General features: G+C 36.8%; 1 protein-coding gene across 1 annotated transcript in view; it reads left to right on the forward strand.

The window, feature by feature from the left end:
* Positions 1-17079, forward strand: part of TMEM39A (transmembrane protein 39A) — a 30409-nt gene that overhangs the window by 1990 nt on the left and 11340 nt on the right. The window contains exons 2-5 of the mRNA XM_036746110.1: positions 2244-2429; positions 7638-7860; positions 11369-11452; positions 15842-15996. Coding sequence (XP_036602005.1) covers positions 2317-2429; positions 7638-7860; positions 11369-11452; positions 15842-15996 — 575 coding nt within the window. The 5' untranslated portion in view covers positions 2244-2316. The remainder of the gene's footprint in view (positions 1-2243; positions 2430-7637; positions 7861-11368; positions 11453-15841; positions 15997-17079) is intronic.

Raw genomic sequence — 17079 nt, forward strand, 5'->3', positions numbered from 1 at the left:
CCTTCAAGTTGAGTTTTGAAGGAAAATAGGGACTCTAGGAAGCAAGTGGGAAGAGAGAGTGTATTCCAGGCATGGATCTTGGCCTCCGTAAAAGCACAGAACAAAGTGGTGGGAATGTTCTTTTTGAGGAACAGCAAGATAACTAGTTTGGCTAGACAAAAGAATGCTTGAAGGAGAGTAACGTAAATGAGATTGGAAAGGTAGGTTGGACACAGATAGTGAATGTCATTAAATGCCAAGCAGAGGAGTTTGTGTTTGCTCCTAGAGGTAATAAATGGGAAGCCATTGAAGTTTATGGAGCAGAGAGATAACATTATCATTAAACCTTTGCTTTAGGAAAAAATCCCTTTGGCAGTTGTGTGTAGCAGTGATGTCAAATTCAAATAAAAATGAGGGCCATTCATCTGTACATAAAGATCCCTGTGGTTGTATGTGGACTTAGTTTTAAAGTTAATATTTATGTTTTTTTATTTTGTTAAATATTTCCCAGTTACATTTTAATCTGGTATGGTAGCACTTGGGAATGTTGTGGGAATAGTGTTGTGGACTGCACACCTGTCCTAGCTGGCATGTTTGATACCTCTGGTGTGGAGGATGGGATGGAGAGCAGAGAGATTTGAGGCAGGGAGACTAACTTGGAAGTTATTGCAGAGTCCAGTTGAAAGGTGATAAGGGCCTGAACCAATGGTGATCAGGTTAATAGAGAAAAGGGGATGATTGCAAGAGATATTGTAGATATAGAATTAACAAGACCTAGTAATTGATTGACCGTTTAGGGTGAGGGGGTTTGAGGAGTTGAGAATGCCTCTGAAATTGCATTCCTGAATGACTGGAAGGTTGATGGTGCCATTGACAAAAACTGGGAAATTGGGAATGGGGACAAATGGGTTCTAGGGTGTGATGAGTTGTGTTTGGACTGTTGAATTTGAGATGTCTGTGAGACATCCATTTCCATATGTTCAGTAGGAGAGAGACTTGAGCTGGATATATAGATCTAGGGATTATCTCCATAAAGATGATAATTAAACTCATGGGAGGAGATGAGGTCACCAAAAGAGAGCCTGTAAAGAGGAAAGAGAACCTGTGACAGAGTCTTGAGGTATACATACCACAGTAAGGATGATGATCTATGAAATTGAGTGATTGTAGTTTGGAGTAGAACAAGAGGGAGTAGTATCACACACAAAAAAACAGAAAAGAATATCCACAAGGAGGTGATTGTCCATGTCAAATGTTGCAGAAGGGTCAGGAAGATGAGGATTGAGAAAAGGCTATCAGATTTGGCAATTAATAGATCAGTGATAACTTTTGAGAGAGCAGTTTCAGTTGAGTGATGAGGTCAGAAACCAGATTACATAGGGTTTAGTGTTTAAGTGGCAGGATTGAAACTGAATGCTTAAGAGTACATAGCTTCTTTCTAGCAGTTTGGCCCTGAAAGGAGAAATATAAGGATAGCTTCAGGGGATGATAGAGTAAAGTGTAATTTGTAGAGTTGTGGTTTTTTTTTAAATATATGTGTATGTTCTTTAAAGAATGGAAGAGACCTGAGTGTGTTTGTAGGCAGCAGAGAAGGATCCAGTAGATAGGGAGAGACTGAAATTTAGAGACAGGGGGTGAATTATGATTGCAATCTCCTGGTGTAAATTGGAGGGTTCTGGAATCAAGGATACTTTGTAGGATTAGCTTTAGTTAACTCTTTTCTATGTACTTTTCAGATACCACAACCAAAGTGTTTTCATTTACGTCTCATTTAACTTTGTAAGACATTTGTAAATTAGAAATAAACAATATTAATCATTTTACATTGAGTAAAATGAGGCACAAAGATTTATTTAAGGTTTTCTAGAGAGTGGATTAGAACTTTGGTCTTCTGACTATTCTTGGGTCAGAAGGATAAAGATTGTTAATCCTTCCATTAGACAAGTGGTTCTCCAGCTTTTTGGTTTCAGGACCCCTTTTACACTTTTAAAAATCATTGAGAACACCGTGCCCCCATCCCCCCCCAAGAACTTTTGTTTACATGGCTATTGATATTTGCTGTATTTGAAATTAAAATGTGTTAGTATTACTGTGAAAATAGTTTTGACCTTAGGGACCCTGGAAACTGCTTCATTAGACTAACATGGCTAAAGAATACTGCAAATATTTGACTAACTTGTCTTACAAAGTTTTTCATTTACTTTTTGTTCTTTCTTTGTTGTGTTATTCCTAAGTAGTAAACTTGTATTTAAATATTTCTCCAGAGGTGGAACAGGTTGGAAACTATTGACTGGGTCACAGCTGTAGGTGGCACTGGAAACATTCTGGTTCCTGGACATGCCCGGTGGAAGGAGGGGCCCTAGTCGGCAGCAGCTAAGCCGTTCAGCTTTACCTTCTCTACAGACTTTGGTTGGAGGAGGCTGTGGCAATGGAACAGGTCTAAGAAACAGGTACAGGCATAATGATGCTACTTTGTAATGTGATATGATCAGAAGTCATCAGGCTACAAAGAGGTATACCTCATCAAAAATTATTCCTGAATCCCACTGTTAAATACTGTTTGAAAACTTTTGAACATTTTTAGAATGCCTTGCAAGATTATAGCAGGGGAATGCCATAGTTAGAGATTAGGGAATATAGTACTGTTTCTTGGTTAAAAGGAGTGTCCTAAAAAAAAAATGTGTCCTACAATTCCAAAAGACTCATAATGGAAAATGCTATCCACATCCAGAGAAGGAACTATGGAGTTTGAATGCAGATCAAAGCATACTATTTTCTCTTTTTTTTGTTGTTTTTTTCTTTCTTGTGGTTTTTCCCTTTTGTTCTGATTCTTCTTTCACAACATGACTAATGTGAAAGTATGTTTAATATGATTGTACAGGTATAGCCTATACATGTCATCTTGGGGAGAGGGAAAATTTGGAACTCAAAATCTTATAAAAGTGAATGTTGAAAACTAAAAATAAATAAATAAAAAGAAAAAAAGAGTGTCCTAGTATCTAGGTGGTCCTTCTAGCTGTTAGCTTTTTGACTATTTCATTGTTAATTTGCATCTTTATTAGAAGATGGAAAATGTAGTTTGGAAAGGGATATTTTGCAAGGAATTGGGAAATGAAGTGATAGGTATTGACAGAAAGGAAGTTGAAAGTAATGGCTAGCATGAGGTTCTGGGATCATAGGCTTGATTGCATTACATTGAAGTAAGAATTGCCCAAATTCTCCTTTACTAAAATTTCTTAGTAATAAGTGAGTTTGAAATACTGTTTTTACCAAGTTTTTTGTTTTAATGGTTTGTAAAGGATAAATGGTTTAATTTGTATTTGTAGGCTTAATTCATCCCTGCTATTCCTGGTTCTCAGTAGCATGATGATTAAGAATTAAGTGTATTTTTAGCCACCTCATCAAGAAGCTTGGTTGTATAGCAGTGGATAGGGATTCTGTTCTAGCTTCTCCCTAGTCACTTTTCTAATCTGTCATTTTTGTCACCTGAGCAGAGTTGCTACTTGCTTTGATTTAAACCAGCATTTTAATTCTAAAGCTTGGTCCCAACACTGTCACAACCTCATCTTTCACTTTTACACCATATAAACCTATACTCCAGTCAAACTAGTCTACTTATTATCTCCCAAGTATGCCCTGAACTTGCTTCCTCAGTTTTGTCTAAGATTTTTTATATCACCTGAAATGTATTATTGTCTGTCTACTCTATCCTTTTAAAAATTTTGCATATCCTTCAGGAACTAGCTGAAATCCCAATATCCTTTTGTGAAGCCTTGACCTTTCCAGACAAAGAGATCTTTCCCTCTGCCTCGTGAATTCTGTTGTATTTTTGTATACAGGGGTTACTTAACTTCTTTATTAATTTTATCATGTGTTCATGTCTTGGCTCTGTACTTAAAGTTTAAACTCCCAATAGGCAAGGATTGGGCCTTATACTTTTTAATAAACTCATTATTTTCTTAATATCTACCGTAGTTTCTAAGCACTTGTTATAAGGGGGAAAAAAAAACCTTGAAAACTAGCAAAATAAGAGTTGTTTTTGAACACTTTGAAGCAGATAAAGCTTTTAGCTTTGCCCTAGGAAAACCCTGGATGAACATTATTTCCTCCTTTGGATCATGTACTACATAGTAAAAATATGTCCTAGACATAAACAAGGCATAAATCCATTTGTCCAGTCTGTTATGATGGTCTTTTTCAGAGAAAGGGAGTGTGGGATGTATGTGTTACAGCATTTGAGGGGATTTTCTAATGAAAGTGGTAATCTTGTGGTTTGGGGATTTGTGTGTGGGGAAATTGTTGTTAGCTAGAATGTCTCTTCCTTTCTCTTCTCTCTTCTCCTTGCATATACTTACTTTATTTTGTAATAAGACTCCTGACCTATGCCACATGTCCCCTAATTATTATACTATCTCTTTTAACTCCTTTTATTTTTTTTTCCATCTCACTTCTGACTACATTTACCAGTCTCAGTGCTGCTGATCCTTAGGGATTATTATCCTTTCACTCTGAGGGAGTGTGAGGAGTTGAGAATGCCTCTGAAGTAACATACCTTAATGATTGGAAGGTAGATGGTGCCATTGACAAAAGCAGGGAAGTTGGGAATAGGGAGTGGTTGTAGGGAATGAGTTCTGTTTTGGACAGTTAAATTTGAGATACCTGTGAGAAATGAATTTCCAAATGTTCAGTAAACAATTGGTTTACTAAACCAATTTCCTGGACCTTTATACCTATCGTTTCCTTGTATCCCTTTCAGGGGCCAGCTGTAGTGTTCTTGATCCTGTCTTTCAGGAAAAAAGCTGAGTTCTGGTTTCTGTGTATCACTAAAGTACAGAAAATTGTTATGTATCAATTCAATAACATTCTTTGTTTTGGAAATTTTAATGTTGGATGATGAGTCTGAAATTGATCCCTCTTTTTAGAGGAACCTTTCTGAAAATACCATCCTCACATGACAAAAGTTTTTTCGCATATTCTGCAAACAGCCGTCAAGTTTCTGAAAATATCTTATGTTGTATAAACAACAGGAAGCTTAGTTCTCCATATCTATGCTCACATTCATAAGATCAGTTGGTTACTAACCAATGTTTAGCATAAGATACCTGACTATAAGAAATAAGCAGTAAAGGCAAATATTAGTCATAGAAATATATGGTTATTTGCTCTCCCTGGGCAACTAAAAATAGTGACAGTAATCATGGAATCATAGACTTAGAGCTGGAAAGGATCTTAGATCTAGTCTAGCTCCTTGATTTTATAAACAAGGAAAACTGAGGCCCAGCTGGGATTTCAATTAAGTTGTATAAAGTCCTTTTGGGAGTATGTAGCAGAACTTCTTGCTACTTCTATAACAGGGGAATATTTTCAGACTTAAAAGATTATTTGTAGGACATGGGGAAAGTCATGGTTATGTGAATAAAGTATCTTCTGAGAGGCTTCTATGGAAGAGACATCGATTCTAGAATTACCATCCTACACTAAAATTTTCAAACCTAGAATGTTATTGCATGGTACATGACAACTTGCTGTATTTTAAGTGACTTACTAGAGCTAGAACTTAGCATTTTCCTTACAGTGGGGTACTACTCCAGGGGTTTTCCTCACTCCCCTGTGTGATACAATTAGCACTTCCAAAGCAGCTCCATTCTTTTTGTAATTTTACAAAATGCAGGTCTTGTTCTATTTCATCTCAGTGCAAGGTCTCCCTGCTTGGGTAGTTTTCTGCAATAGAAAGTCTATTCTCCACTTAAGCTTTGAAGTCAGGGGCTCCGATCTATTGTGTAGTAGGTCATCAGGGTGAAAAATAGAGACATTTGGTACTCTTTGGGCATTCTCATAAGCCGTATCTCATTCCTGCTCTTCAGGTGTTATCAGGTATAAACTTGTCTTTTTAGGGGCTAAAGATGATAGATCTTAAAAGGATCAAGGTAGAACAGGAAACACTGCCTGTTTGAGGCACCAGTGATCCACCTGTGAAAGAAGATGCAAATGCTACTCTCTTTTTGGATGGATGTGCTTACAGGCAGCATTCTGTTTTGATTGTCTTAGGGTGAGTCAATGTAGACACAAAAATAAATAGTGATATTAAAACCTGATTACTTTAAAAAATAATATAGATTTTTTTTTCGCAATAGGAAACTAGTATTCATTTGAGAGATAGGACAGATAACTGTTTAGATTACAGTTAATGAATACAGGCAGAGATGTTAAAACTGTGAATCTTTCATATATATGTTCTCCAGGACCTCTATTTCTTTATTAATATATCATATTGTAATCCACAAAGTATACAGTAATTATGTGACTCCAGCATAATACTCCTATCTTGGAGGTATTAGGTTGCCCAGGTTACAGCTGCAAAATAACAAAGGAAAATATAGAACACAAAAGAAATGGCTTGAACCACAGGGAAGATGACGACAAGGACTGTGTAGAATAGGGCCACACTGGGATGTGTTCCTGGTGGAACTATACAGCTTTGCTGTAATCAGAGGTGTAGATATATTGTCTACATACTGCTATTTATACTCAGTGCTTTGATTTTGGGGCTGTTTGTGAGAGAAGATGGGAAGCAGGGATTGAAAATGATTTTATAAGAGATGTGATCAAAAGAAATTCTGTCATGCTGGGAATAGGAACTCCTTTCTTGAACCTAGTTCACCCAAAGTGATTAGATACTGAAGCATTTGCTTGGGGGAAAAGCCTCTGTTAGGGAAAAAGAGCCTTAGTGTTTGATTCCTCAATATTTTAAAAATTGGGTTGACCTTAAGCACAGCAGTTTTTTCTTTCAATCTGTAATAGTGAGCAGACTGTCCCCTACCTCTGTCCTGTGTAGTATGTCCTTGGCAGGAATATTCCAGATGGTAGTGGCAGCTGTAGAATAGAGATTTGTACCTCTTGCATCCGTGCCTTTATGCTTTATCAAGGAATGGAGGCATTGGAAAATGATTGCTACCCACTAGTTAGTCTGTTGTGATTTCTGTAATTCCCCCCACCCCCACCCTGCCCCAGCTACCATATATATATTATTAAATACACCCATTACTTTCAGAAACAGATAAAGGCATAGATTTATACTTGGGAAAAGGTACTGACCATGATAGTGTGGGCTACAGTGGGGCTTGTAGATAAAGGACTAGGGGTCCATGTACTAAATGAACTTGACACAGCTACTTCAATCTCTAAAATAATGCTTGCATCACAATCAAAGATATGTATTTGGAAATTGTCTAGGAAATTTATACCTAACAAAGTTGTTGGTGTGTTAGATCATTCTAAGAGTAAGAGAATCAGGGAAGAGCAGGTGGCTTGCTAGGGAAGTGGATCAGAGAAGGCTGAAGAAAAGAAAATGGAAGTAGAATGAATAACAGAAAACCAAGAAAGTAGGACAAAATAGTAGACTAAATACAAGAACATAAAAACATTGAGTTAGAGGAGTAAAGAGAGCAGAGACTACAAACTTGTGGCCGCTCACTTGAGCCAGATAGGTGGTTTGCTGGTCACACACACACACACTCTCTCTCTCTCCACATATATGGTAAAATAGATCATTTTAATACTCTGTCCCTACAAACTATGATACTCCTTTAAGCACTTTAGGCTTTTATTGTCATTTAAATCTAATAAGGTCTTGAATTAATTATAGTTATCTGTTTCAGGAATGGTAGTGCTGTTGGCCTTTCGGTTCCTCCTATCACAGCCTTAATCACTCCCGAGCCTGTACGTCATTGCCAGATTCCAGACTTGCCTGTGGACGGGAGCCTGCTCTTCGAATTTCTCTTCTTCATTTACCTTCTAGTAGCCCTGTTCATTCAGTACATCAACATCTACAAAACTGTGTGGTGGTATCCCTACAATCATCCTGCTTCTTGTACTTCCCTGGTAAGTCTTTATTGACCTTCAAGTTCAAATTCCTTGAGGTCTTACTAGATTCTTCTATGGGTATAAAATTATGTGTAGCAAAAATATCTTTTCATTAAAACTTCCGTTATTTGGAAGAATTGAGTGACTTGTAATCAAGTTGTTATTCCAAGAATCTTTTCTAATCGTTTATGTTTCAAAGGAATGAAAATGCTTGGAAATATGTAAATTGGTTAGTGGTCTGAATTCTGTAGCATGAATGCTTATTTCCTGCACCATCACAAGTATTTCTAGATATAAATTATATTGTCTCAAAGGGTAGTACAGCATTATGGATAGATAATCAGACTGTGAGTCAAGATGATCTGCATTCAAGTCCTACCTCTCACACATAGTAGCTATGTGACCATTGCCGAGTCATTTAACTTCAGTTCTTTCAGGCAGCTCTGGAAGACTAAATTTTAGAACAGTTGCCAGTCTTCATTATTAGAGAGAGTTTCCTCTCTGAAATGTTCCTATACTAATGAAATCATAGGTCTAGGGTTTTAAAAAAAAAAAAACCTCCTCAACCCCAAAAGTTTGTGGTAATTTGATTTATGCTATTATACACCTTTTCAGCATGAAGAGTTAGTGTGATAGTGTTTAAGTTCTTTCTAGTATCAGCCAGTGTTTCAGAAACCTAAATTACCAACCAATAAAAAGTATTCAAGCTTCAATTTGGGGAGTTGTTGAATTTGACTCTTCTGAGTGTTGTATTAAACTTAATGGAAACATAAGGGTTCTATGTTTTCGAAGTGGAGCAGGCTTCCAGCTCAGTGTTGCCTAGCCAGTTTGTCGTGACATTTTGGTGCATTCAAAAGTTGGCTTTGTTGTGTAACACTTTCCTAGACTTCTTCCCTACTCTCTGCTAATTGTTGATTAAGGCAGTGAAAGGTGATAATAATCCTTGTGGAGAGAAGAATAGGAATGTCTGAAGATGGATGTTTGCATAAGGTAGCAAGGCAAAACAATGAGCATTTTCCTTTTACGTGCTTGCCATGTGCCAGGCACTGTGCTAAGCATGGGTAATGTAAAACCAAGCACTGAGATACAGTTATCAAAGTATTTTTTAAAACAAGTTCATGGGCAGGTTAAGAACTCCTACCATTGACTAATATGCTATTTTCAGGAAAGTTTGGACTAGTTTGTTTCAAAATTAATATGCCACACAATTAGTTAACTTATTGTAATTTTTGCTTCTTGTGTTTACTTAGCTCTTCAACTAGAAAAGATTGTCATTTTCTTGAAGGCTGGGACTATGCTATATATTCTTCCATATTCTTTACAGCAGTAGTATCAAACTCCAATAGAAATGGAGGCCACTCATCTGTACATAAGGAAACCTGTGGACCATATATTGACTTAAGTTTTAAAGTGTTTATTATCTGTCTTTTATTGATTTTTGTTGTTGTTAAACATTTCCCAGTTACATTTTAATCTGACTCAGGCTGCACTTGGGAGTGTTGTAGGGTATGTGTTTGACACTTCTGCTTTACGGTACCCATCAGAGGTGAGTGAGCAATAGGTACTCAATAATTACTTGTTGGTTGACTAAAATTTTTTTTGTATTTACATGATGACTCCCTTAAATACTTTGTCTTCCTTGAGTTGTAAGACTAAGAAGGGAACTTTTGTGCCCAAACCATTGTGACTAGAATTTTTATTTTTAGATGTATAATGACTAACTGCAGAATCTTCACTATTATCTTTGGCATGAGTGTGAGGCCTGAAGCCTCAAAGAAACCCACAGATCCTATCTTGCAATGCTCTTGTTAACATTGCACATCCTGAGCTTTTCTGTGACTTGGGAAATTGTCTTACAATTATATACGGTATTATTAAAACTCTGAGATTCCATCTCATCCTCTGCAAACTCGCAAAGATGACACAAAAGGGGAGTAGTCGGTGGGGGTGGGGAGCTGTATGAAGACAAGACTGGAGGGAGGGTGGAGTTAGTGAAGCTGTGAATCAGACCAACCTTTCTGGATATCATTTTGAAATTATTCAGGAAAGTGACAAAATTGTCCATACTGTTTGATCCAGCAGTCCCACTCTTGGGTATACCTCAAGAAAATAGACTAAACATGCTGTAGTAATATTCTTTATGGAAGCAAAGAATCGGAAATGAAATGGGTGCCCATCATTTAAACAGTGGTATATAAATGTAATGGACTATTATTGCACAGTAAGAAATAATGACTACGAAGAGACATGGGAAGATTTGTATGATCTGTAAAATAAGAATAAAATAAGCAGAACCAGAAGAACAATGTATGCAATGGCTTTAGTGGTGTAAATGAAAATAATCACTAAAACAAGGCCAGACCTTGGGTAATTGGGAAAACCAGTGAAGGTCCTAGAACATAGATCATGACATATGGTTCCCTCTTCATTGTAGAGATCCAGGAGATTAGAGGGGCAGGATGTTGTAGACATTTTCAGAACTAGTCACTGTTTTTGCTTAATTGATTTTCTTTGTCACAAGGGAAGGTTCAATAATCTCAGGGGTAGGGGAGAATTAGGGTCTCAGAAATAATTGTAATATAAAGACAAAAAAATTTTTTTAAATTATATCTGCTGTGTCAGTCAATACTTATTTTGTTCCAGCTCCTATCGTCAATGTTGATGGCAGGAAAAGCAGTGTAGTATACTCAAAAGAACAGTGGACTCAACCAGGGGACCTAACTGTTCTCAGGCAAATAACTTCACTGCTCTGGGCCTCCATTTCTTTATGTCTAAAATGTCTTGAACATGTGTAAGGTCCTATCCAGCTCTAAAAGTCTATGGGCAAAATGCTTTCCCATTTTGTGAGTAAAAACACTAAGGTGTATCAAACTCATAGCTCTCAGAGAGCCTAGAACCAGGTTAAAATGTAATTAGGAAATGTTTAACAAAATAAATAAAAATACAGTACAATATAGATAATGTTAATTTGTGGTTTTCTAAGTCAATATCCAGCCTGCAAGGATCTCTTTCTGTTTGAGTTTGACATCATTTCTCTAAACTCAACTTTTTATTGTATTTTTTAATGACATGTCCAATTTATGTTTAGTTCTTTGGTCAGTCAGTAATCATGAATTTTGGCTGTTTATATAGCACTTTAAGATTTGCAAAGTGCTTTATTCCCAGAAACTCTGTATGAGGTATAGTGCCAAGTATTATGCCATCTACAGACAGAGCTGAGACTTAGAGAGCTGAAGAACTTTGTTCAGGGCTATACAATTAGTGTCATAGCTGGTTTTTAAGCCATGTTTCCTGATTCAAGTACCATTACAACACAGTGTAATACACTTTAATTTTTACTATACTAATACTATAATTTTTATCCCTGACTGTAATGGTGCCACTGTAGGAAGTGTAACCTTTTGATGACTTGAAGATCCTTCAGCTATTAGTGTGAATTTCTGTTCTGTGGAAACCAACATCTACATAGTAGTTTTCAACTAAATGCTATTTGTTTCTTTCTGATGCAAATATTTGTCCTCTATAGAATTTTCATCTCATTGATTACCACCTGGCCGCATTCATCACAGTGATGCTAGCAAGGAGGCTTGTCTGGGCGCTCATCTCAGAGGTAATGATTAATTTGCTGCATTCTTTCTCTTGGAGGGTCAAGTTGAAGATCTTAAGGTTATTTGAAATGTCCAGATATAACTTATCTTTACCAGGATAAAGCTTGTCACTACTCTTTTAAAAATGATTTTCTTGTTGCCTGTGGTATAAAGGAAAAGTATTCTCCCCAAACATGTTAGGATAAGGAGAGCTTAGTTTCCTCACTTTTTCTTGCAGTATATTGACTAATAGTTAATAGAAAGTTTCTCAAATCCCCTAATTATGAAATTAAAACTCCTTTTGGAATGGCATTGAGTTGGAATTGTTTATAGACTAAAAATTCCTTTGAAGTCCATTTGGAGAGTTTAATTAAAGAAATTACTTTGCATTTTTTAAAGCTTGACTTAAAAATTAAGACTATTTACCAACTTCATACTTTGTATACAATTAGTCCTAAAGATTATAATCTATATAAATTTAAGTCTTTAAAAAAATCATCCTCTACAGATAAGTTTTATTTTCTTTCAGAACATAATGTCATTAGCATGTTAGATTCTTACACTATAGTCTGCCAGTCGTATAGCAGCCAGACCTGAGAATTCTTGACCTGGAAATCCTTCTTAGTCCCGTGAAGAATACTCAACAAAACAAAAATTGCAGCTTGGTCAGAGGGCTCAGCCCTGAAAAATGATTTAGGCCCTTTGTTTTTGCCCCAAATTTTAGCTTTGTTTTTATAGGCAAGAATTAACTGAATATTTGAGGTAGTGTGTGTTTCACAATTAAGAGATGCTCTTTGAATTCTTGTTTTTCTTTTCAGCTTCCTATATAAGGAGGAAAGGTATTTTTCTTTCTAGATGCATTGAGAATTTATCCAGAATCTTCACTTTGGAGGAGTTCAAGGGAATCCTGGCTCCAAAAATTTGGATATTTGTCAAGTGCTTTATATACATATTTGCTAAACTGGCCATGGAATTGTGTTGTCTGACCACCTCGGTTGCCTAGAAAGAGCTCAGAGTCGTGGATGTTCATTTAGAATCAGAGTGATTAGTCTCAACATTGTAGAAAGTCTAAGGAAACAAATGATAGTCTTTGACATTTGTAGAGAGAGCCATTTTAACTTCAGAATCCTTGGAACAAGGGAATATGCAAGCCATTCAATTTAATCTTTCATTTAGAAGACCCTGGAGTAAATTATTGTTTAGAAGAGTGACTGCTTCTGCCCTAGCTTATGATCCTGAGCTGAGTTAGTTTATGTGATTCATGTAAGAAGCTTGTGGGGAAAAGCACCGAGTAACTAGAAATGTTATATTTCTGTATTTACCTTGGAAAGAAAGTAAATAAATACCCTTAGTTGATCATTTAATGACTGAAACATCTTGCACATGAAACTTGGGGGTACTTGTTATAAGAACATCGCTGTGCCATGGTATTCAACATAACAGTCTGTTTGGCAAGTGTGAACTCAACCGTGAAGCTTTAGAACCCAGTGTAACAATTATCATATCCTAAAAGCAATTTAAGCCACCTGAAAGGTAGGCTTTTTGCCTCTTTAAGAAGCTTGGACCACTTCCTATATAGAAAGGAAATGAGGTGGCCCAAGAAATCTTTTCGTTGAGACTTTAACCAAAGAAAAGCATTTATTCAAGTAGTTGCTATTATCGACTGTGGCTTTTGCCGTGCCATACATATTTCATATTGAAATGAAGACAAATGATGTTTTGGAAAATATGGCTACTCTAAAAACTGTTTGGAAAATTGTTTCAGAAATGGAAAAGTGTAAAAAACCATGTTTATAAACACAGATGTGTATTATAATGGAAAAATGCTGAGCTCACTGCCAAAACACATGAGTTTTAAGCACCAGTTCTTTTGTTTATTAGGCATAGTACTCTGGATATGGCACTTAAGCCTTAAGCCTTAAGTTTTCTCATCTGCAAAATGGAAGTGTTACTACTTGTACCATTCCTGCTTTGGAGTAGGAAAATGTATTTTATAAACTGTTACGTAATATATAAAAGTCAGCAATTTTTATTAACAGTAATGATGCTCATAGATTGGATTTTACATCTTTTTATGGGAAAATTTGCATAGCTAGAGTTAACCTAGCTGAAATTTTTTGTGTTTGACTAACACAAAATGAAATTATAGGAGATGTCAGTAAGCATAATACCCAATAGGAATGTTTTCAATGAAGATAAATTGTTTTATTCCTCATTATCGTTTTATTGCATCTTTATTCCTTCCTGCCTCATGCCAATCTCCTGGGATGTTTCTTGCCACTTCAGAACTTTTGGTTTGCAGTTTCAGCATTTATTCAGCTGTTATTTTCTTTAGATACTTTTCCTGCCCTTGAAGCTATGTTGCCGCGGGTGGCAATGATATTTCAGTGATCCAGATGCAAGGCAGATGTTTGCCTGTGGTCCAGATTATAACCATGTATTATTCAGTACTTATTTATAAAAATGATGTAATTATTACATCAGTGGAACTTAAGTAAAATTATTTAATAAAATAGATCATTCTCAAAGAGCAAACTTGTTTTAAAAAGCCAAGTCTGGCTTCAATTAGGTCACCTTCCCTCTCTCATCCTTCTTTATTAGCTGCCACCAGTCACAGATTGAGATAATGCTGGTTTTATCCCCAGACTTTTATTTTAATGCTGCTTTCTTGCTCATCCTGAATCCTATCTTAGAGTCAGACCCAAGTATGTTTTTTCAGGACTTACACCATTTTGGCCTTAAAAGCCCTTATAGTTTCTCTCTACTACCCACTCTGAATACTTGTCGGAAATTCATTCTTGTAGCTGCTGCCATTCACAGCCTGCAACTAAAGTAATAACCTGTGGACTTCAGTTCCATTCTCTGTCTGAGCTCCTCTTTCTTCACTTTTGTTTTGCAGAAATAGCAAAAAGGCATCAATACAGTAAGCACAGAAAGCCTAGATAACTTTCTGCTTATGAGTAAAATATCCACCTGTCCTGCCTCTTAGCTTTTGAGGTGGCATATACTCCAATTTGAAATTGATCTACACTAGCACTTAGCATCTCCTACCAGCATTTTAGCAACCTGAAACTTTTACAAATTGCCCCAGTCTGACAGTTGTTCTTCAGAAATCTTTCCTAAAAGAACCTTTATTTTTTACACAGAACACGACCCTTATTTTCCCTTTAATTTCTTAAAAAATTTGTTAGTTGGGAAAGTACCAAAAACATTACGTGCAAATTTTTCATAGATGTTAATATTAGTTTGCCTGCCTCTTGTTTTCTCTTTTTTTATTATCTATGTAACAGGGAGGATCTCTGCCCTGAGGAAGACTAGTCCTCTTTAAGAAGGTGCTGGAGCTTATAAAACCACAAACTCAGAGGCCGTTCAGAGTTGAGTCCCATCCATTGGGCCCTGTTCTGCCACCTCCAAGCCCACCTCTCTCCTGCCAGGACTAAAATTCACTGGGCTGCTACCTCATTAATTACTGGCAGCCAGCCCTGGGGACCTTGGAAATGGGGCTGAGTGGATCCAATGGCTGAGACTCCTCCTTCAGGGTTTTGGCTGAGAGTTGGTAAATAAGGTCGCATTGGAGAGGGTATCATCAATGGGGCAGCAAAAACTGTACCTATTCAAAACAACTGAGCTTTATGCATCATTCTAGGCTTAAGTATTACATTATGATCTTATCATTAATTATTGCTCCTTAACATTTATTAAACTCCAACAGTTAATGGCAACATGAAGAATACTTAAGGAGAAGAATCCTGACCTCAAGCTTTTACATTAAAGAAATTTACATAAGAAAAGTACACACACTAGCGTTTACTCACTCTGGGACCTGCGGTTAATGCTTGTTTCCAGTGGTTTAATATGTAATCCACAACTCTAGGTATTTCTCATCCTTGCACTTAGCTACTCATAACCTGACTCAAGAGAGATTGGGAACCCTGGGAATACTCCTTCTGTTTCCTTTTTCTCTTTACATATGCTTCTAATCTTCTTTTCCTTTATGAGAGTAGACCACTGTCTCACAGGTTATAGAGAGTCAATTTTTCCCTCTATTTCTTGCTTGTTTTTTTCCTCTCAGTCTGTTTTGAAGAGGAAATTGGGAGCTACATAGCTGTAGGTTCTGACAAATATGTTTTCTCATTGCCTTAATTTAGCCATCAGAATATTGGATTTAAGAAAAAAAGTTAGATTCCTATGTCTGACTATATATTCCCTTGTTTGCAAAGCTTAAAAAAACTAAACAAAGAACCCATAATTGGTTGGAGCTTTCTTGAATGAATTTTCTTTTTTTCTTTTGCTTAGAACGTTGATAAACCCAGGTATCCTCCTCACTTTAACTGTATTTGTTTTGGACAAGATACCTACTATTGTGTTCTCTACTTTATGAAATTTTATATCTGATGCTTCTAAATTTCCAGGCCTCTAAGGTGGGCGCAGCATCTGTGATTCACTACGTATTACTCATAACAGCTCGTTTGGTGCTGCTTACGTTGTGTGGATGGGTGCTTTGTTGGACTCTGGTCAATCTCTTCCGAAGTCATTCAGTCCTCAATCTCCTTTTCCTTGGCTACCCGTGAGTAACACAGTGTTAACATTTTATTATCAACCCTTAACGAAATAAATGTAGGGAGAAGTAAGGAAAGGGTAGAACTTAAATACTTAAAAAGAAAAAGCAACAGTTTGGAAGATAGAAAAGAAACAATATAATGCGCAAGTGACAGTGGAGGTGGGTTTTTTTTTTTTGGAGGAGGGAATGCAGGGCAGTTGGGGTTAAGTGACTTGCTCAAGGTCACACAGCTAGTAAGTGTGTCAAGTGTCTGAGGCCTGATTTGAACTCAGGTCCTCCTGACTCCAGGGCCGGTACTCTATTCACTTCGCCACGTAGCTGCCCCTAGAGTGGAGGTGTTTTGATGAGTTCTGTTTGTCAGGTATGAGCTATTGGCACCTCTTATATTAGGAGGACAGGTATGAGGCTATTAATGTGTAGAAGAAAGAATTGGTTTATAATTCTTTTTTAACCAGTTACTTGTTTAAGAAAAATATTCTTGGCTTATGTAAAATAATCAAGATATGTGGATTTATTGATGTTGCACTCCTTTATTAAATTATACAACTACAGTATAATTTTGGTACTTCACTAGAAATGATCTCAAGCATCTAGAATAAAATATAGGTAGAAAATTGTACTTTTCAGTGATGAGCTCCTTTGTATGGTTAGGATCATAGCCTTTAGAGTAGGAAGGGCTCTTAGTCATAGGTAGTCCAGTCTTCCTCATTATACATTTCAGGAAACTGAGGCTCAGAGAGATCAAGTAATTCTACTGTATACATTTAATCATTTTGACTATTGCTCCTTCAGAGGAGAAGGGGCAGGTTAGCTCTGGATAGTAGCATAAATTTTTTAATGGACACGGACACCCAGTACAGAACAAAGGCTTGATTGGAAATTGTACTCTGGGCATAAGGGATAACTTTCTATCTGGTGTTAATGATAGAATTAAAACTTAGATTTCAATTAGAAATCAGTAAGGGCAGCTAGGTGGCACAATAGATAGAGTGCCAGGCCTCAAGTCCAGAAGATGCATCTTCCTGAGTTCAAGTCTGGCCTGCAACTTACTGGATGTTTGATCCTGGGTAAGTCACTTAACCCTTTTTG

This window comes from Trichosurus vulpecula, chromosome 2 (genome assembly GCF_011100635.1).
Source record: "Trichosurus vulpecula isolate mTriVul1 chromosome 2, mTriVul1.pri, whole genome shotgun sequence".
In the NCBI taxonomy this organism is placed as follows: domain Eukaryota; kingdom Metazoa; phylum Chordata; class Mammalia; order Diprotodontia; family Phalangeridae; genus Trichosurus; species Trichosurus vulpecula.